The 18,469-nt window shown below is 39.1% G+C and overlaps 1 protein-coding gene across 1 annotated transcript; it reads right to left on the bottom strand.

Moving 5' to 3' along the window:
* Window positions 1-6,407: 6,407 nt before the first annotated feature.
* Window positions 6,408-16,774, bottom strand: LOC108675163. Its single transcript, XM_018163157.2, has 3 exons — window positions 16,705-16,774; window positions 8,464-8,658; window positions 6,408-6,683 (listed from the first exon to the last, which is right to left on the bottom strand). Exons 1-3 carry the CDS (start codon window positions 16,708-16,710, stop codon window positions 6,408-6,410), a joined length of 477 nt encoding a protein of 158 aa, XP_018018646.1. The 5' UTR covers window positions 16,711-16,774.
* Between the last annotated feature and the right edge of the window lie 1,695 nt (window positions 16,775-18,469).

The raw sequence follows: 18,469 nt of genomic DNA, 5'->3' as shown, positions 1-18,469 counted from the left end.
ATCGGCTGGTTACTGACGGATGGCTTAATCCGCGACTGATTGGTGGTCATACGGAAATATGCTAGGCGTTCTTTCTGTAGCGGATCTCGTTACAAAGAACTAATTATATCATATCACATCATATCTCGCTACGTAGAACTAATTTTATGTTTACCGCATTAATATTAATACTTATCATATTAGGTTTCTCATATTAAATAACTATAATATCATCATAAGAATAGTTCAGAGGAAGCTCAGTACTGTTGATGGCAACATCTCACTTTCGTCACGCCTCCTTCCTTTCATGGTGTCCTAATATTGCAGCGTCCATTTTTCTTTCTCACATCAACTTGCCAACATCTCGTAAGTTCTCTAACTTAAATCTCTGCCCTTAGAATAGCTCTTATTCCGTGTGTCAAGTGCAAGTGTAGTAAAGTTAGTTCAGAGACATTGCAAGTTTTGAGTAGTCAAATCTTTATCATGCCGTAAACGCTCGCGTGATTGCTCACTTGTGAAAATGGTGTCAAGAATGGTGTATTGACATAGCCCTATTTTGCAGTGACCCTACATCGGCGAACATAGCTGCCCCTGCAACGTATAAACTCAAGATAACGTGCCTCCGGCAACTTCTCCACGTGTCTCCGGTAACGTCTCCTCGTGCCTCCGGTAACGTCTCGTGCCTCCGGTAACTTCTCTATGTGCCTTCGGTAACTTTTCTACGTGCCTCCGATAACTTCTCTGCGTGCCTCCGGTAACTTCTCCACGTGCCTCCGGTAACGTCTCCACGTGCCTCCGGTAACGTCTCCACGTGCCTTCGGTAACGTCTCCACGTGTCTCCGGCAACTTCTCCACATGTCTCCGGTAACGTCTCCTCGTGCCTCCGGTAACGTCTCCTCGTGCCTCCGTCTAACATCTCCACGTGCCTCCGGTAACGTTTCCACGTGCCTCCGGCAACTTCTGCACGTGTCTCCGGTAACGTCTCTACGTGCCTCCGGTAACTTCTCCACGTGCCTCCGGTAACGTCTCCACGTGCCTCCGGTAACTTCTCTACGTGCCTCCGGTAACGTCTCTACGTGCCTCCGGTAACATCTCCACGTGCCTTCGGTAACATCTTCACGTGCCTCCGGTAACATCTCCACGTGCCTCCGGTAACTTCTCCACGTGCCTCCGGTAACATCTCAACGTGCCTTCGGAACATAATTACGTGCATGCGTAAGGACAACGTCGGTAACATTACGTGCCTTCAACGTCGCCATCTCTAGCCCGTATAAGCTCAACATTACGTGCCTGCGCAACTCTCCCACGTGTTTCCGGTAACGTCTTCCCGTTACCGGAAATCATCTCTGCCTGAGCAATGTCTCCACGACGACGTCACACCACGCAACCACGCGTATCTCCACACTCACCACGCATCCACGCGCATCCCGCCGACCTTCACCACTGGCCTGGTCTCCAAATTCCCCAGGGATCATCACATCGAGCAGGTCACGTGAGCTAAATTAATAAATTCATATTATCATATGCAGTTGCGTTCACTTCGTCCCAACCAACTTCATCTTGCCGCCCCTTCAGTTTCCATCTGTTTTTAACGATTAATACAAGTTGTCTTGGCCTTTAAATCCGCTGATTGGAGTCAAATAATTATTGAATGTAGTCGGGCACGTAGCCCCCACACTTCCAGTCCTTATTGGTGCACAAATTTGGTGGTGCACGGCTGCGTTCCCTTTAGCTCGAACTGTAACTTTAGCTCGAACCGCTGAACGCGGTTTCAGCGGTTTTTAGGCCGTAGGCCTGTCGCCGATTCTTAACATCGCAGAACATTCACAGCATTTTGCGGTCTCGAACTCGCAACTCACTGCTACAATTCTGCTGTGCTTAACCGCGCACGGCCTCCTTGCCGATTCTGACCAGAAGCTGGCGCACAGAGCTGGGATCACACGCCTTTCTGCTCCAATTTTGGTACTCTGAACTTAAGGCCAGTAGTCAGAGGGCGGCGAAGTCCGTGAGCGAGAAATTCGCGACAAGGATGTGGAACCCTTGTTCTGTGTTCAGATCGGCAAGTTGCTGCGCTCGAGCTTGTTGCCTTTGTAATATGATACCTGAGCCAGCATGCGAAGAATAATACGTGGCCAGTGGTCGGCCTAGTCCAATTAGTTATAGCCGACCGTTGGCCATTCCTCGGCCACCTGTAAGCGACCAGTTGCCGCGAGTAAGGGGCTGGCCAGGATATCATATTACAAAGAGTACAAGCTCGAAGGTAGTGAATGGCCGAGCTTCGGGCAGAGCAAGGATTTTACACGATGGTCGCGAAAACCTCGCTCTCAGACTTCGTACGGCTTTCAATCAGGGCCTTAAACCACTGGGCCACCCTGCCCACGCATCACAGCTTGCCAGTGGAACTGCATGAATCCTGCCGTGCACCACCAGACGGTCACTTATAGCTCGGAGCATCCGGGGTATGGTTTCAGATAGCATAGTTCTGTTCCAAATTCTATCGTCCTTCGACGAGTGACTTCCGCAGCTTTGTTAAATTACGTTAACTTTAGCACACAGCATCTGGGGTTAGTGTGAGATTTAATTTGTTTGCAATTTTGAGTTTGTTAAGTCAAAATTATGTTAGACATTTTTGTGGGCCAATATTTATTTGTGAGCTGTAAAATTTCAAGTGCAGCGCATTTTTGTAGGTAGCTATTTTACCGTTCTACACTTACTTCGAGTGAACATCGATTTTCCCGATGACAAAATTTCAACGCTGGAAACGACAATAATAAATTCGATGGTCTTTTGGGAAGGTTGAAATTTGAATGAAATGAAGAAAATAACTATTGTAAATCAGTTTTGTATCCTTGACGACTGACTAATTATTTTATCAATATCTTTTGGAGTCAGATTAGAGCAGAAGAGTTTAACTGTTGTGAGCACCGCAATTGTGAACTGAGGTCGGGTAGATCCTGCATAGCTATTCAAGATTCAACAGTTAGGTTTCAGATAGCATAGTTCTGTTCCAAAATTTATCGTCCTATGACGCGTGGCCGTTCGACCGTAGGCTGATTCGACACACGGGACAGATACGGACAGCTCGGTGGCGGGCATCATAATCACTGCAAGGATCTGACGCGCTCCGTACGGGTGGTGTAATAATTTTTCGGCTATTGGCAGACGATCCTGTGGGCTGATTGATCTAATTCAATGGACGTGATCGGTCTGGTGGCTTGTGGCTGATATGTTACAGTGAAGTAGCTAAATTAATACAGTGTTCTATCGACGATAAACAATTTTTATTGAAGATTTGAATTCCGATCCACTTATAACGTTTCAATCAGTATATTATAGAAACTCATTGACCAGCCAAAGTTGGTCATAGCATTAATAGAAAAATGCAGTCAGGCTTCCCGGAGTGGTAACTGGAACGCGAGAACACTGCATGGGCGTTGCTGCGATGAATCTCTTCGTGGCACGTACCAGCACCTGTTAACTTGGCAAGTGCTCCCTACCGAATCGAAGTAGTTTTGTTACCTGGTTTCCGGCCAGATCTCTGCGCCGTCCTAAACGGTCCCAGTATGGCCATCGGATGTGTGGAAGGTTAAAATCTCCCACAACCACAATATTTGGGGAAGGTTCACCCAAGTTAGCCATCTCTGTTTCTATTATTTCGATAGTTTCATTGAATTTTTCTGGCGGGCAGTCTGGTGGTCGGTATGCGATAGCTATGCATAATTGGAGATGTGTATCATATCATGGTACACATATCCTTTGGAGCCTAAATGCAGGGGAAATATTTTTGACGCGAGGGAGTTTCTGAGGTAGACTATAATGCCTCCTATTATCCTCCCTTCTTTTCGGTCTGCTCGGTAATGTTGAAAGCCTTTCATTTCGATTTTTCCATCTTGGGTATCCTCTCTTAGGTGTGATTCGGTTAACAAAGCATGATTATTCCTTCTATCTCAGCAATTTCTTTAAACAATTTCTTTAAAATGTAAACGGGACCGCGCACGACACCGCACGTCCGTTACGTATCACGGCCACAAGCAAACTCCAAATATTCCAAGCCACTTATTTGCTTTGCTAGACTCATCGGTTTGGCCCTTACACATCCTTTTTGGTCAAAACTCATTCCCAAGTATCTGTACTCATTTGTTATCCCAATCACACTGCTTCCCATATGCCACACTCTATCCACATCATCAGCTGTTCCATTAAGAACTAGCACCTGGCTAAAGCGCACATTAAAATCCATGCCATAAACAGTTAAACAGCCTAGCATACTCTGAAGTTCAACCCCAATTTCACTCATATTTACAGCATCAACTGCAAACAGTGGCATTTTTAGTCTTCATCTCCGACACGCACTCCCACATACTGACATACATTCTTCTCAGTCTAGCAGCCTTCAGTGTAAAGCTAAAGAGAAGTGAAGACAGGATACATCCTTGTCGAACCCCCTCGCGCACTTCACCCAGTCTGTTTCCACATCTCCTAGCCCATATTTCGCTCGAGCATTCACATATATACTATCCATCCATACTTTTCACTCATACCAATTTTCAAACCTCATACAATAATTTTTTATCGACCCTATCATGTGCTTTTTCTGCATTCTTTCAATCAATTCATTCCTCTGCATTCTTTCAATCAATTCATTCAAAACAAAGTATGTTCCCCTATATCTTGCCACGTACTCCGTCCAGTATACGGCGCGCTGCAAAGGGGGCTCCGGCTGGTCCCGGAATATGCGTGACTTTAACTCCATTCGTTTTCTGAACCTGAGAGATTCGGTCAAAGCAATACTGGGTTAAAAGAGTTAAAAGTGTACCTCCCCTTCAACTTTATTTTGCGGTGCACACTTCTCTTACTCTTAACACTAATTATTTCTCTCATATATAGCACTTGGCCTAATATCCCTCACCCATGACCTTGCTTTCCTCTTCTTCTCCTCCACCCACATTATATAAATAAGTAAGGCATTGTATAGATGAGTAAGTGATGCTGGCAGCTAGTCATTGCAAAGGCCTAACTTTGATTGTCCTATCAGGTTCAAACGCCCAAATCTAAATCATGCCAATTTTAAACATTTGAACTGGAGAAGCAGAATTATTCATTATAAATTTATGTAATTATTCATTTGAGGCAATATGATGTATAACAACGAAAATATCTAACAAATTTGAAACATTAACGTGCAATAAAGAGGGAGCGTAGATTACGGAAGCTATCTTAATAACGAAAAAATAACTCATAATTATGGTCAATTTTTTTAAGAAGAAAAACGAAAGTACTCAAGATGGTTCAGGAGAAAATTAACGAATTTTTATACTAATTTTTGTCGATTAGAGTTTCGATTTGCCTGTCGTATTCTAGATTCTTGATCTCTTAATAACTAAATTATATAAAATAAATTGAGAAAAGTTACTCAAAGTATGGAAGAGAGTAGAGGTTCTTTGAGATGGTCCACTGAAAAGCACGACGAAATATCGAACTTTTAAATCAGCTTCGTGTTCTATCAACGATAAAAATTTTTTATTGAAGATTTGAATTCCGATCCATTTATAAACTTTCAAGTTGTTCTATTTCTGAAAAAATAGAAACTTATTGACCAGCCTAATGTTGGTCATAGAATTTATTTTGTCTTTCTTCTCACATTACGACGGAGCCTTTGGACGCGAGTGTATGAGCGAACTATTAGTTTAAAGATTTATATGAATCATAGAAAATCTACAAACTTACCTGTTATCATTGATGATAGTGTGAATGGACTCGTTGAGCGTTTGTTCAGTAAGTGTAAGCCAAGATAAGCTCATTCCGATCCCTTCGTCTTGTACAAAAGGTGCGGTCTTGTAGTTGTCACCCAGGATGGGCAAGCAGAGTATGGGCACTACGTGGTAGATCGATTCTTGCATGCTACTCAGTCCGCAGTGACTTATGTGGAGACGCAAATTGGGATGGGCTAAAATTACCAAATTTATTAATTAACGAGGTTATAATTAATGAACGATATTGCACTCAAGCAACAAAAAGTACGATGCAGTGATCGACGTAATTATATAATTTAAATATGGCGACGAATACATTCATAATCGTCAGCTTCATTAGAATATAAACATATGCAAACAACAGCTACTGTCCATATGCGGACGGTTAAATGATTCTATGTTTGAAATATTTACAATCTAAAGTCGTATTGGTCGTCGGTTTTCCCAAGGAGCTCCTGTGCTGTACCGAATTTATTATCATATGATACGACCTTCTATTAAGCGCCGTATTCTGCATAGTTTTTTTTTTTTGCATTCATTTTTGAAGCTCGACTCTCGTTTTAGAGCTGTTGTAGTAATGGACGGCTCTCTTATATTTAACGATCGGACATAAAATAGCACAAAAATTCAAATTTATGAGCTTTATACAAAAATTACGGTCAATTCTTGTATAATTCAAACTAATTCGAAATTTACCAAAAAAGCAAACTGGTCAGAGATGACTAGGTCGAACTCGTTCCTTTTGGCAATGATATTTTTCACGACCGGGTCATCGTAGATCTTCGTAGCAAAGTGTCTGGTGAAATTAGCGATGTCTCGGACGCATTTTGCAGTTTCGTAAGTATTTCTGAAATGATCCATGTTGAAAAAATCGTCCAAATCATATTCATAGTCGTAGTACGAGACGTTAGGATGACGTTGACTGAGGTAGACGTGACTCAGAACGGAGACCTGTAAGTTCAAGTTGCGTTTACTACACACGAAAAAACAGCTATAAAATACAATCATATATATCGGATGATAATGTATTTTCCGGTTATAAACATTATTTGATAATCGAACTATAGGCACTTTCAATTTCTATTTAGGATATAAGTCTTCTGCGACACCAACATTTCCATAAAACTCCCTGTTTGGTCGTACATATTCAGCCTTACTCATGAGGGATATTCACTTTATAGAACTTATTTTCAATTAAACACGAAAATTGTTAATTTGAGATAGATGTGATAGATATTAAAGCTTATTTTATCCATCTAGAAAGGTGTGGCATGTCACTATTTCTTGCCAAACGCTTAGGGTAACATAGGGCAGCGGCCTCCCCCCCTTTTTAAATAAAAAATTTGATGAAGTTTCAATTGATACGAGGTGGTTCTTTGTTTTGTTTAAAGTTACAACTAATGACGGATGTATAATGTGAATTAGACGCCTATAGAGTTATTAAATTTTTACTGAAACACTATTTGGTATAAATGTCAAAATGGGCTTGGGGCAAGGCGCCCACCCTTGGTCCCTCTACCACAATTGCATATTTTTTGTTTAAAAATGATAAATCAACGCTTTACATTTCAAAATAAGAAAAATGTATTAAAAATATTACATTCATTCATTCATTCCTAACTCAAAAATCATATCCTTAACATGAAAATAATATATTCCTGGCTTAATAGATCTATGACTGACATAAAAAAAATAAAAATATTTCCTTGACACAAAAATATACATCCTTGACCCTAAACATATATCCTTGCCATAAAAAATACCTCCTTGACATGAAAAAATGTATCCTTGACTAGAAAAGATATATTTACTGGATCAGAAAAACTTAGTTCCAGTTTTGTCCATAATCCAGATTTAATGTGCATGGGATTCGTACTTAATCATGATTTCAGCCAACACCATAAAAACTCATCAGCTTTTGGCTAATTGGTGATTGCTGAAATCTACTTTTGGCAAGGCATGCGTCAATAACTCGATACGGGGTCATAAATACGCATAACTAGAAACTAGAACCTGCTGCTTTGAGGCGGCGAATCAAAAAAATTCATAGGATATGACGTTTAATTTGTAATTCAAAAAGCTAGTCATAGTTTTTAGAAGCTCATTGAGACAAATCTAATGATGTATAACAAGACTTTACAGAGGGATATTGAGCCCACCATGGGCGCTTTGCCCCTTGACACGCATGGGCCCGTTGCCCCACTAGGTATCATTTCAATTTATATCGTGTCAACATTTTATTTTAAAAGCTAATAGTCTAAACTTGACTAAAAATTATCCCTAAAAATAATACTTTCAAAATATAATTCACAGTAATTTCGAAAGCTTCATACAGAGCAATCGGGAACAATTTTATTTTTATTTAGCAGCAAAAAACTTTTATCTGGGCTAAAACAGTTATTTGCGAATAACTTATCAACGCAAGCTTAAGCAAAACATAGAACCACACACTTCATTCCAGTGAAACTGTCGACAGGCGGTTAGAGCGCACGGCCCAATATCTGCCATACTTTGCGCGGAAACCCTCTATGGGCCCGTGACTCACAGTGGTCCTGTTGCCCCATGTTACCCTACTAAGGATACCAAGAACTGAATTAAGTTGAAGTAAATTTCTTAACAGAACGAAAATCCTTCATATAAAAATATTTTGCAGCCCTGCATACTTGGTCAAAAACATGTATTATTTTATTTTTGAAACTTTATGACACGAGCTGTCGGCACACTTGCTCACCTCGTGCCCTCTCTCCGCCAAGGTTGATATCAAAGGCTGGAGGATGGCATAGTGGCTCTTGAATACGGACGCGGGAATGAACAAAATCTTGTAGGACTGAAGTGAAGGACCCAACCGCGAGTTGATTTGACGAGTCATGTTGCTTATGGCCGTAGTTTCGACCAACAATGTGGCCAATACCACCAACAGCATCGCCTGGCATGAAAAATGATATTGGAGAGTTTAAATTAGTATACGTTGATGGGTAACATATTACAGTACGGTGAGATGTAACGTATTAGAATGCGGTGATATGTAATGATGTAACGTATTAAGGCCCGTTTCCACTATACGTTTCCACTATTAAGGCCCGTTTCCACTACGAGACTCTGCGAGACTGACGCCTGAAAAACTGGCTTTTCCAGTCCGGACTGAGGCAGTCCCGACCATCCAGACTCGTGACGGGTGTTCAACCCCTGTTCAATCTTTGGCTAGACTTGCGTGACGGGCAAGGGGCAGTGGCCGTGTGAAGCAGTGTCGCTGTGACTGCCGCTCCAGTAGGTTGTGTGTCGGGCTGACGCTCCAATAGACGCACCATTGCCTGCCTCTTCGCTTTTTGTTTAACTATGTCACACGACGGAGGGTGGAGCAGAGATGCTACTGAAATGCTTATCGATTTATATAGAGAGGCACCATGCTTATGGCAAGTAAGAAGTTCTGTTTACAAAGATAGTCTTTCGAATTTAAGAATTAGAAAAAATAAGTAAGGAGATGGAGAAATTAGATCCATCCACGAACATCGATGAAAATAATACTTCCTAACTTCTTATTAACAGATTTTATCTGTTTATTAACATGGATTCACTCGTCCGTCAATTAAAAATCTAAATTAATCTTATTGTGCTTACAGTGTATGTATACTCAGTAAATAGTAGGGTAACGTGGGGCAGCGCGCCCCCCACTTTTTTTAAACTAAATTTTTGATGAAGTTTTAATTGATACGAGGTGGTTCTTTGTTTTGTTTAAAGGTGCAACTAATGAGGAATGTATGATGTGAATTAGACGCCTATAGAGTTATTCAATTTTTAATGAAACACTATTTTGTAAAAAGTGTCAAAATGGGCCCATTGCCCCACCCCTGGGCCTGTCTCTTATACACATCTAGATGTGTATAAGAGACAGCATTAAAGGTATAATAAGATAATGCTGTTTCTTAATCCCTTGGTGAATGTTATTACACGGATAAACTATGTTAATGAGAAGTTTGAAACCATTCTTGCGTTTCATAACTGCTATTAGGTAAATAGATCTTTGTTTCCTCCTGTGCATAGTGACAACAGCTAGTAAAGCATGAGCGGCAGCATAATCTTTCTTCAAAGGCCAGCGAGTGCAGTAGCCCAGACGGTCAGTCTCAATCCCAGCACACGCGTGTAGTAGAAACGCGCACGCCAGTTTTGAGGCCCAGCTATGTGGCTTATTGGTCTCAGGCCAGTCTCAATCCTTCAGAATCAGTCCCGTAGTGGAAACGGGCCTTTAGAATACGGTGAGATGTAACGTATTATAGTATGCGGTGGGAGGGAACGTATTAGTACACGGTGAGAGGTAACGTATTAGTAAATTCTGAGAGGTCCGTTTTAACATACGATGAATAATTCGGTACATTCAGTTGGGATTTGTCTTTCGATATTTTGCTGATGGAATTTGTGTCGATCACTGTTACTGAATTTAAATTTTATTTACACGATTCATTGCATAAACTCGATTATTCATATGCGGTTGTAAGTAAATGCTTCTCGCTCTTCTTTGATAGCACTCTTCACTGCCTCCACGTACAATTGATGGAACTCTTCACGGTCTCCATGCACCTTTGACAGCACTCTTCACTGTCTCCACGCACCATTGAAAGCACTCTTCACTGTCTCCACGCACCATTAAAAGCACTCTTCACTGTCTCCACGCACCATTGAAAGCACTCTTCACTGTCTCCACGCACCATCGAAAGCTCTCTTCCCTGTCTCCACGCACCATTGATACCACTCTTCAATCTCTCAATGCATGCACCATTGATGCCACTCTTAATTGCAAATACCTTCTAAAGTTCTATTATTTGCCCCCGTCATTGTTTTTATTATTCATTCATCATTGTTCATTAGTCATTCATCACTTCTCAGTTTAAACACTCTTCATTGCGTATGCTTTACACAGTATGCGCTAATCATTGCTAAAACACACAATTTTTTTGCGTTGCACCATTACCTATACAGTAAATAGTATATTCTACACTGTTAATAGGTACTCATCAGTGCTTACTGATTCGGTTATCCATTGTTCTCTGTTTTCATCATCATCATTATCTTCTGCAAATTTCAATACAATTGGCATGCGTCAATAACTAATGAAGAATAACTAGACAATAACTAATGAACATGTACTTTGCATCCGCCATATTTTATGGCAACGGATGTTTGCTATATAAAATAAATTGGTTTCCAGGAGACTTTTCTTTCATAATGAAGCTTTATATCATCTATTAATTCATCTATTTTATATTGCAGAAGTCTAAGGTGTCTAAATTTACTATTACTTATGGCAGTAGATAGAAATGCAATTGTAACCCTTCATGAAAAAAGCGAGAGCAATTCAGTCATTGCAAAAAAAAGCTCCAAATTCGTCGTGAAACTGCGTGGAAGGTGGTAAAATATTCAAGGAAACTGGTGAAACATGCAATCGACCTGGTCAAGGAAGAAAACGAAGTGTCCGAACAAAAGAAGTGGTCAAAAACACGAGGTAGAAGTTGAGGAGAAACCCTCGTCGCTCAGCTGCAAAATTGGCTGCAGAAGCAGGAGTCAGTCAGACATCAATGCGTATAGAGTCCTCAAAGATGACCTCAAAACCTCCCCTTACAAGATGCAAACAAGGCATGAACTAACAGGCCGTCATGAACGAATGAGTCTCGACAGATGCCAGCACATTCTGGATCTCATTGAGGATGGCACCCTGCCCAACTTGGTGTTCAGTGACGAGAAAAAATTTGACATTGAACAAAGCGTTAACCGTCAAAATGACAGAGTTTGGAGTCGGAATGGATCTGTGGCAACCAGAACAGCAACCCGACTTCAAAATCCCATGTCCGCGATGGTTTGGGCCGCGGTAACCACCACTGGGAGGTCCCCGCTCATTTTTGTCCCCTCAGGAGTGAAATTGAACAGTCATCGATACATTTCAGACATTTTGGAAGCTGTGTTGTTACTTTCGACCCGTAAACACTTCAACGGCTCACCATGGAGTTTTCAACAAGACTCTGCCCCGTCAGATGACTCAAACATGACCCAAAACTGGATTCAGGGTCACATCACAGCGTTCATTAGCAAAAATGAATGGCGCTCAAGAAGCCTTGATTTGAATCCTCTCGACTTTTCTGTGTGGGGTATTTTAAAGAGTAGGGTCTTCAGAACACCTCATGATTCTTTGAATAGTTTAAAGTCTAAATTGACACGAGAATGGAACTTGATCCCTCAAGAAATGCTGAGTACGTGTCTCCTGTGAAGCTTTCCCGCGCAGATTGAAGGCCGTCATTAAAAATAAGGGTGGTCATATTGAATAAATATGTCTGAGAATTGTTTAGGTAATTCTTGGCTACTTGCTCATCCAATAAAAAAACAACGCACCTGCTTGTTTCATTGAGAAATAACAAAAAACATACGTTGCCATAAATATGGCGGACCCTGTATTGCTTGCTTCTGTGCCGCTTGGTTATTTGCATTAGTTGCAGGTACTTCCTTGCTTAAGTAGTCCACAATAATAATTATTTCTCAATATAATTGTATTTGCAGGTCAGATCCTACGGCGAACGCATGATACGCATTGATAATACTAATATGTTTTCTGTAACTTTCTTCTGGAAGAGTTAACTATTGAAGACATAGAAATATAAGACGGCAAAAATAAAAGTGACTGGCCATGACATACGCCTTGCTTATCTCAGAAATGCATTTCTAAATATAGGTACACATGTCGAACGTTCTTTATTTTAACTGCCTTGTCAGATCAGCTAATATTTAAGTTTATTATTGCGACTTACGTAAGTCCTCGTTAAAATGTTACGATAGGTATATTGTCAGCGTCCTTCACGAGCGACAATCTATTAAAAAAAGCTTACACAACCATATTGTATATTGATTCACATTAACCTGTTTTTAAATCTCTGGTCTCAGTATGTTCTTATATTTCATGTCTTTGTAGGTAAAAAGTGAACAACCGTACAAGTCATCTTTCGAGTTTTGAATTGCATAAAAAATCGCTCCAAGAACTATCATCAAAAATTGGCCACCGAATTCCACTGAATTGTGAAGCGTTAGAGTTTTTTCAGATGGCCTAATAAATAATATGCGGTTAAAAATTACTTATTAAAGAAAGTGTCTCCTATGTTACACATGTACAATGATTTTCTAATTTTATGTTCATCTATTAAAAAATATATAATTTTAAATTTTTGTTAATATTAAACAAAATTAAATGTTCAAATTGACTTATTCTGTCAATTGATTCATGCATTGTCTCCGACTTTACGTAAGTGTGCAAAATTTCAGATCGATTGGACAGGTGGAAGTGTGTTAAATATCGATTATAAAATTTGTAGCAGACAAAATTATTTGTAGCAAACAAAATCCAGTGTCTCCAATGTTAAAGATGTAAAATGAATTTCTCAGTTTATTTTTGAATATTACAAAAATTGATTTTTCAATTTTTTAAAATATAAATTTTTTTCAAAATTGTTTATTCTGTCAATTGATTCATGCATTGCCTCCGACTTAACACAAGTGTGCGAAATTTCAGATCGATTGGACTGGTAGTGTGTTAAATATTGATTATAAGATTTGTAGCAGATAGACAAAAAGTGAAGTTAAATAGATGTGTTTTAAAAAGTTAACATTTCTCGCGCTCATGACATTTTGGACCACTGAGAGAAGAAAAACTCACCAGCCCACTTCGAACTTAGGATCTTCATTTTAGTACTACGCTTTAGAAATTGATGAATATATTAACATACTGTATTACTTTCTCTCATCCGCAGAATGTAAAACAGAAAAATAGAGTTATTTTATGAGTACTTGGTAATGCAAGTTCATATTTTGTATACTCTGTAAAACGTGTCCGTTGTTTCCAACACTTCACAAGCACGCATTAATTGAAGCCATCGAATTTATGAAGCATGATTTGCTTGCTTTACTTTTTCTGCACAAGATTTTGCTGATATTAATTAAGAAGACGTACTAATACAAATGAAATCATTTATGATTATATCGAAACCATGATGTTGACCCATACCAAGGAAAACCAACATTTTCTACATTTTGACTACTTTGGGCAACAAGTGTTGAAATACAGCGATAAGCAGGGCCTATTTGTGAAACAAATACTATATACACAGAAGACACTTTGCAGTGAGACTCTGCATGAGTTCAGTAATCAAGCCTTCATAATTTTCAATTATCACGTTAGTTGCGTATATATTAACATTCCTGTACTTCACATAACGCACGTGCCTGGAAGTTACACGTGTAATATTAACATTCCTGTACTTCACATAACACGCGTGCCCTGAAGTTACACGTGTATATTAACATTCTTGTACTTCACATAACACGCGTGCCCTGAAGTTACACGTGTATATTATATTCTTGTACTTCGCATAACGCGCGTGCCTGGAAGTTACACGTGTATATTAATATAGTGTACTTCACATTACACGCGTGCCCTGAAGTTACACGTGTATATTAATATTCTTGTACTTCGCATAACGTTGTAGCGGTAGCGGTAGCGCCCGCTACATATTTAAGTAGCGATACGAGGTTTTGACGCTACAGCGCTACCGCTACATTTATAGATAAAGCCTTTAGATTTTCCTTAATAGTATTAAATATTATTTAAAAACCAGCATGATACATACATAATATAAATTACGGAATAAAACTGTACGAAAGATTTCAGTGTAATGTTGTCAACCTCAGCCTGTTACTGGTGTCAACATGTTAGTTGTTACTTGTTAAGTTGTTTCCAGTTACCACTTACAGGTATTTTTTCATGTTTCAGTTTGCTTAGTTATTTTTACACAGTTATTTTTATGTTTCACCTTCCCTACATGGATGTCTACTTCAATCTACCAATCGCAAAAATAATCCACATATATATATTCAAATAAAAGACTGATTTTTTATAAGTATATGTTGATAATTTTTTAGATTGGTAGATTAAAGTACACATCCATGTAGGGAAGGTAAAACATAAAAATAACTGTAACTTTTATTTACTGTATCTATATAACCCGTACTAGTTCGGTTAGGTTAATTGCAATAAAGTTGCATTGATATGTTTTGAAAATGTTTTATTATCATTAAATGTCTATGAGTAAATCCCAATAGCAGAACCATAAATAATTAGAGATTTCCAATAATTTTGGCCATTGTAGCAGCTAACGTAGCGGCGCTACATTTTTTGCTGTAGCGGTAGCGGTAGCGCTGTAGCTGCGCTATTCGTCCGTCATTTGTTTACCAGGTTCACGCTGGCAACGTGTAGAGTGGGCTGCGTTGACTCCCGGTTATTTTATTCGCTCAGCGGTTGCGGTTGCGGTGGCCATGACTTCGTAACGTGTATTCAGTTGAATGTCGTTAATTTTTTAGCCTCAACTACCTGTTTTTCATGTCTATTCACTTGTTGCAACCATTGTACCTCTCACGATTTCTTTTTGAGTGGCGGGTAAGCTTATTAGCCGATAGTAAGAATTTTGTCTTCCTTGTTTATGCTGCTATAAAGTACTGCGATAACACCATTGGCTGGAAAGTTAATTAGTTCAATTTATATATTTTACCTCGTGTTCCTTAGATCAATTCTGATATATTCCCCAATTGAGTTCCTCTGTTCCTGCAATTTTAGGGTAAACTTCCCATTTATTTTCCCGTGCAATTGTTGATTATTTCAGGTGGAAGTGGGCTCTTTCTATTATAAGTCTACCTACGTACCTGGACCTACTCTGAATGAGAAGAAAGGGTGTCTAGTGTTCTGCATTGGTGAATGTAACCGTGACCATCGCTGAATTTCTGGATTGGACACTGGCAGCCCAAAACTTCGTCAGGCAATGACTGTGATAAGCGGATGCGCTTAGGTCTACTACGTTAGTGTGACGCACTCTATATAGTCTCGACGGACATGTTACGAACCTTCATAGATTTGAAGAAGATTCGCAGAAGACGTCAGGGCGGCCAAGCATGACCAATGTATTTGTTTGACATTAGGTTATTTGTGTTGCTTGGCTTGAGACTATACTGGTAGTAAGATAATTACTTTTTGGGAGTGGGCCAGCTAATGTACCTTTTTATAGCTACGCAATAAAATCTTGCAAAGTCTCAACTCTGATCGAATAAGGTTTTAAATCATTTTTCACTATCGCGGACATAATGGACGGATAGCATATACATGTTGATAGCTCTCCCGCAACAGCGCTCGCTACAATCTAGTGGGTGTAGCGGTAGCGGCAGCGCCCGCTACATTTAGAGCATATGTAGCGGTAGCGGTAGCGCCTCTACTTTTCAAAGTAGCGCTGCCCAGCTCTGCTGATAAGTAGATTAAGGCAAAATAGATTCGTTTCATATGTACACAAGCACTTTAAGATGAATAATTTGTTCGAACTAAATTTTTCTCCTAATAACGGTCAAAAATTTGTAGTCCACTAAATTTCAGTTTTTTAAACCAATATTCTAATCATTATTGGTCCCATCACTCCTTAATTGAATGATTATATAATAATTGCAATTAATCGAATAGATCGATAATAAAATTGAAATTGTCTGAATTTGTCAAGTCTCTGTTTACAATGCATTCATGCTAGATGGTCAGAGAAAATTTGTCAAGTCTTTTTCTTAAATACATACATGACGGATAATCAAAACAAAGTTTTTCAAGTCTCTATCTTGAATACCTTTATGTCGGATAATCATTATAAATTTGTCAAGTCTAATACCTTTAATATTTGTCTTTCTTAAATACCTTAAAGTCGGATAATCAGCATAAATTTGTCGGATCTCTTTCTTAAATACCTTCATGTCGGATAATCATTATAAATTTGTTAAGTCTTAAATACCTTTAATATATGTCTTTCTTAAATACCTTCATGTCGGTCTTTCTTAAATACCTTTATGCCATATAATTAACATAAATTGTCAAGTATTAAATACCTTTATTATTTGTCTTTCTTAAATACAGTACCTTCATGTTGGATGGTCTGTGAGCACAAACTGTTACTCCAGAGCGTGGCAAACGACCACCGCCAGATGAGAGACGCTCAGCTCGACTGCTGCACGCTCTACAATCTACTTCTACGGCCTCAACCCGCAAGTATTCGCGGAATTTTTTTTTTATTTAACACATTGACCTTCGTTATGCATGACACGTGCGAGGCTACTTGAAAGCAACATTAGTCTATATAATACTTTATCTTTTTAGGTGTTAGTCTATTTACAACCATCATCGGAACTAAGATAAAATGATGAAAATCTCACGAAGGTTTGGTGTGACGAAAAGTATCATAAAGGAAGACTTTAATATTGGTGTCTTTGCTTTGCACACAGCAAGTATGAAATTCAAGTTAGAGATACAAGGAAATCTTAAAAAATTAAAATTACTCTTTACCTACTCATGTAAAAAATTTTCATTTATGAAGTTCACATATAGAAATTAAACAAAATTTTACCTTCGATGCTAATACGGACCGACGGGGTATCTTATTTAAAAGTCATGTTTTGAATATCTTAATAGCCGCGTCGATATCGAGCTTGAGGTTCTAATTATAATACGGATGGTGCGAGATCTCCGCTGGCATTTTTAAAAGGAGAGGTCAATATATTTTTAGGCATTTTCATACGGAAAGTGTGATATTTTATAGTAGGCATATTTCATACGGATGGTGCGACATTTTTATTATATACAATTTTCACATCGTTGGTGCGATAAACGCACGCATTTTCATACGGGTACGAATTCGCCCCATATCATGGGACGATACACTAACGGGCATTATAGCATACGAATTGTGTTACCATCGTCGTTTCCATTTTCATATTTCATAGAATTTTTTTGCGACCGGATCATGCTGTATTATTCTCATTACTCAGCATTCATTATATATTTCTTATCATTTTTCAGCATTCATTCTATATATTTCCTCACTATTCAGTATTCGTTATTACTAAAGGATTAGACTGGCCACTTACTGTATGTTCAGTCGTACCGCGTTCCTATGGCAGTTTATTTTTTTTAAGAGCAATGCCGATGGGTTTTACCAAATTTGCATGGGTTTTGGGTTTTATGGAAATTTGATGGGTTTTACCAAGAAATTTGCAAAAATAAGTGAAAAGTTTTCACAATGGAATTACGTACATTCATCTTACGGAGTTCCCTAATAACTAGTCAGGGCATCACACAAAAACATGTCTGTCCAGAGCCTGGCAAAACCTCCAAAAAAAGGTCGACATGCGAAACACACGTTTGTTGAAGCCTATATATAGTTTCAATGGACGCATGTATAACTGCACGTGTATCATTTGAATATATACTTCATTTAGTTGTTAGCTTCTTCATTTAGCTTTTAACCTCGTTTTACTAATAATTGGTTAAAGTCTAGCTGAGTTTCAAATACTGAAGTCTGTACTGCTAGTTGGTGAATAAACGGTCTCTTTTATAACATATTCCTTTTTCTTCGGCTGTTCAAAGTTCACACATTTCCTTGGCTGCTCCCACGTCTCACATTGTGTCCATTTCTTTGTCTATTCTAATTTAATAAACACAAAATTCTCGTCTGTTTGACCACCCAAGTTCATGCGTTAAATTAGCCTCATATAAATTTTTCCAATATACTCACTTTTTTGGCTGTTCTCACTTCACATACTATTCCCATTTCTTTGGTTGTTCCAACTCCTTCCTCTACTTCCTCTCTTGTGCTGCATATTGTTCCATAGAAACTATTTCCATAGCT

The sequence above is a fragment of the Hyalella azteca genome, unplaced genomic scaffold, assembly GCF_000764305.2.
Source record: "Hyalella azteca isolate HAZT.00-mixed unplaced genomic scaffold, Hazt_2.0.2 contig13011, whole genome shotgun sequence".
In the NCBI taxonomy this organism is placed as follows: Eukaryota; Metazoa; Arthropoda; class Malacostraca; order Amphipoda; family Hyalellidae; genus Hyalella; species Hyalella azteca.
The sequence above is the reverse complement of the archived record's forward strand: the minus strand, read 5'-3'. Positions and strand labels throughout refer to the sequence as shown.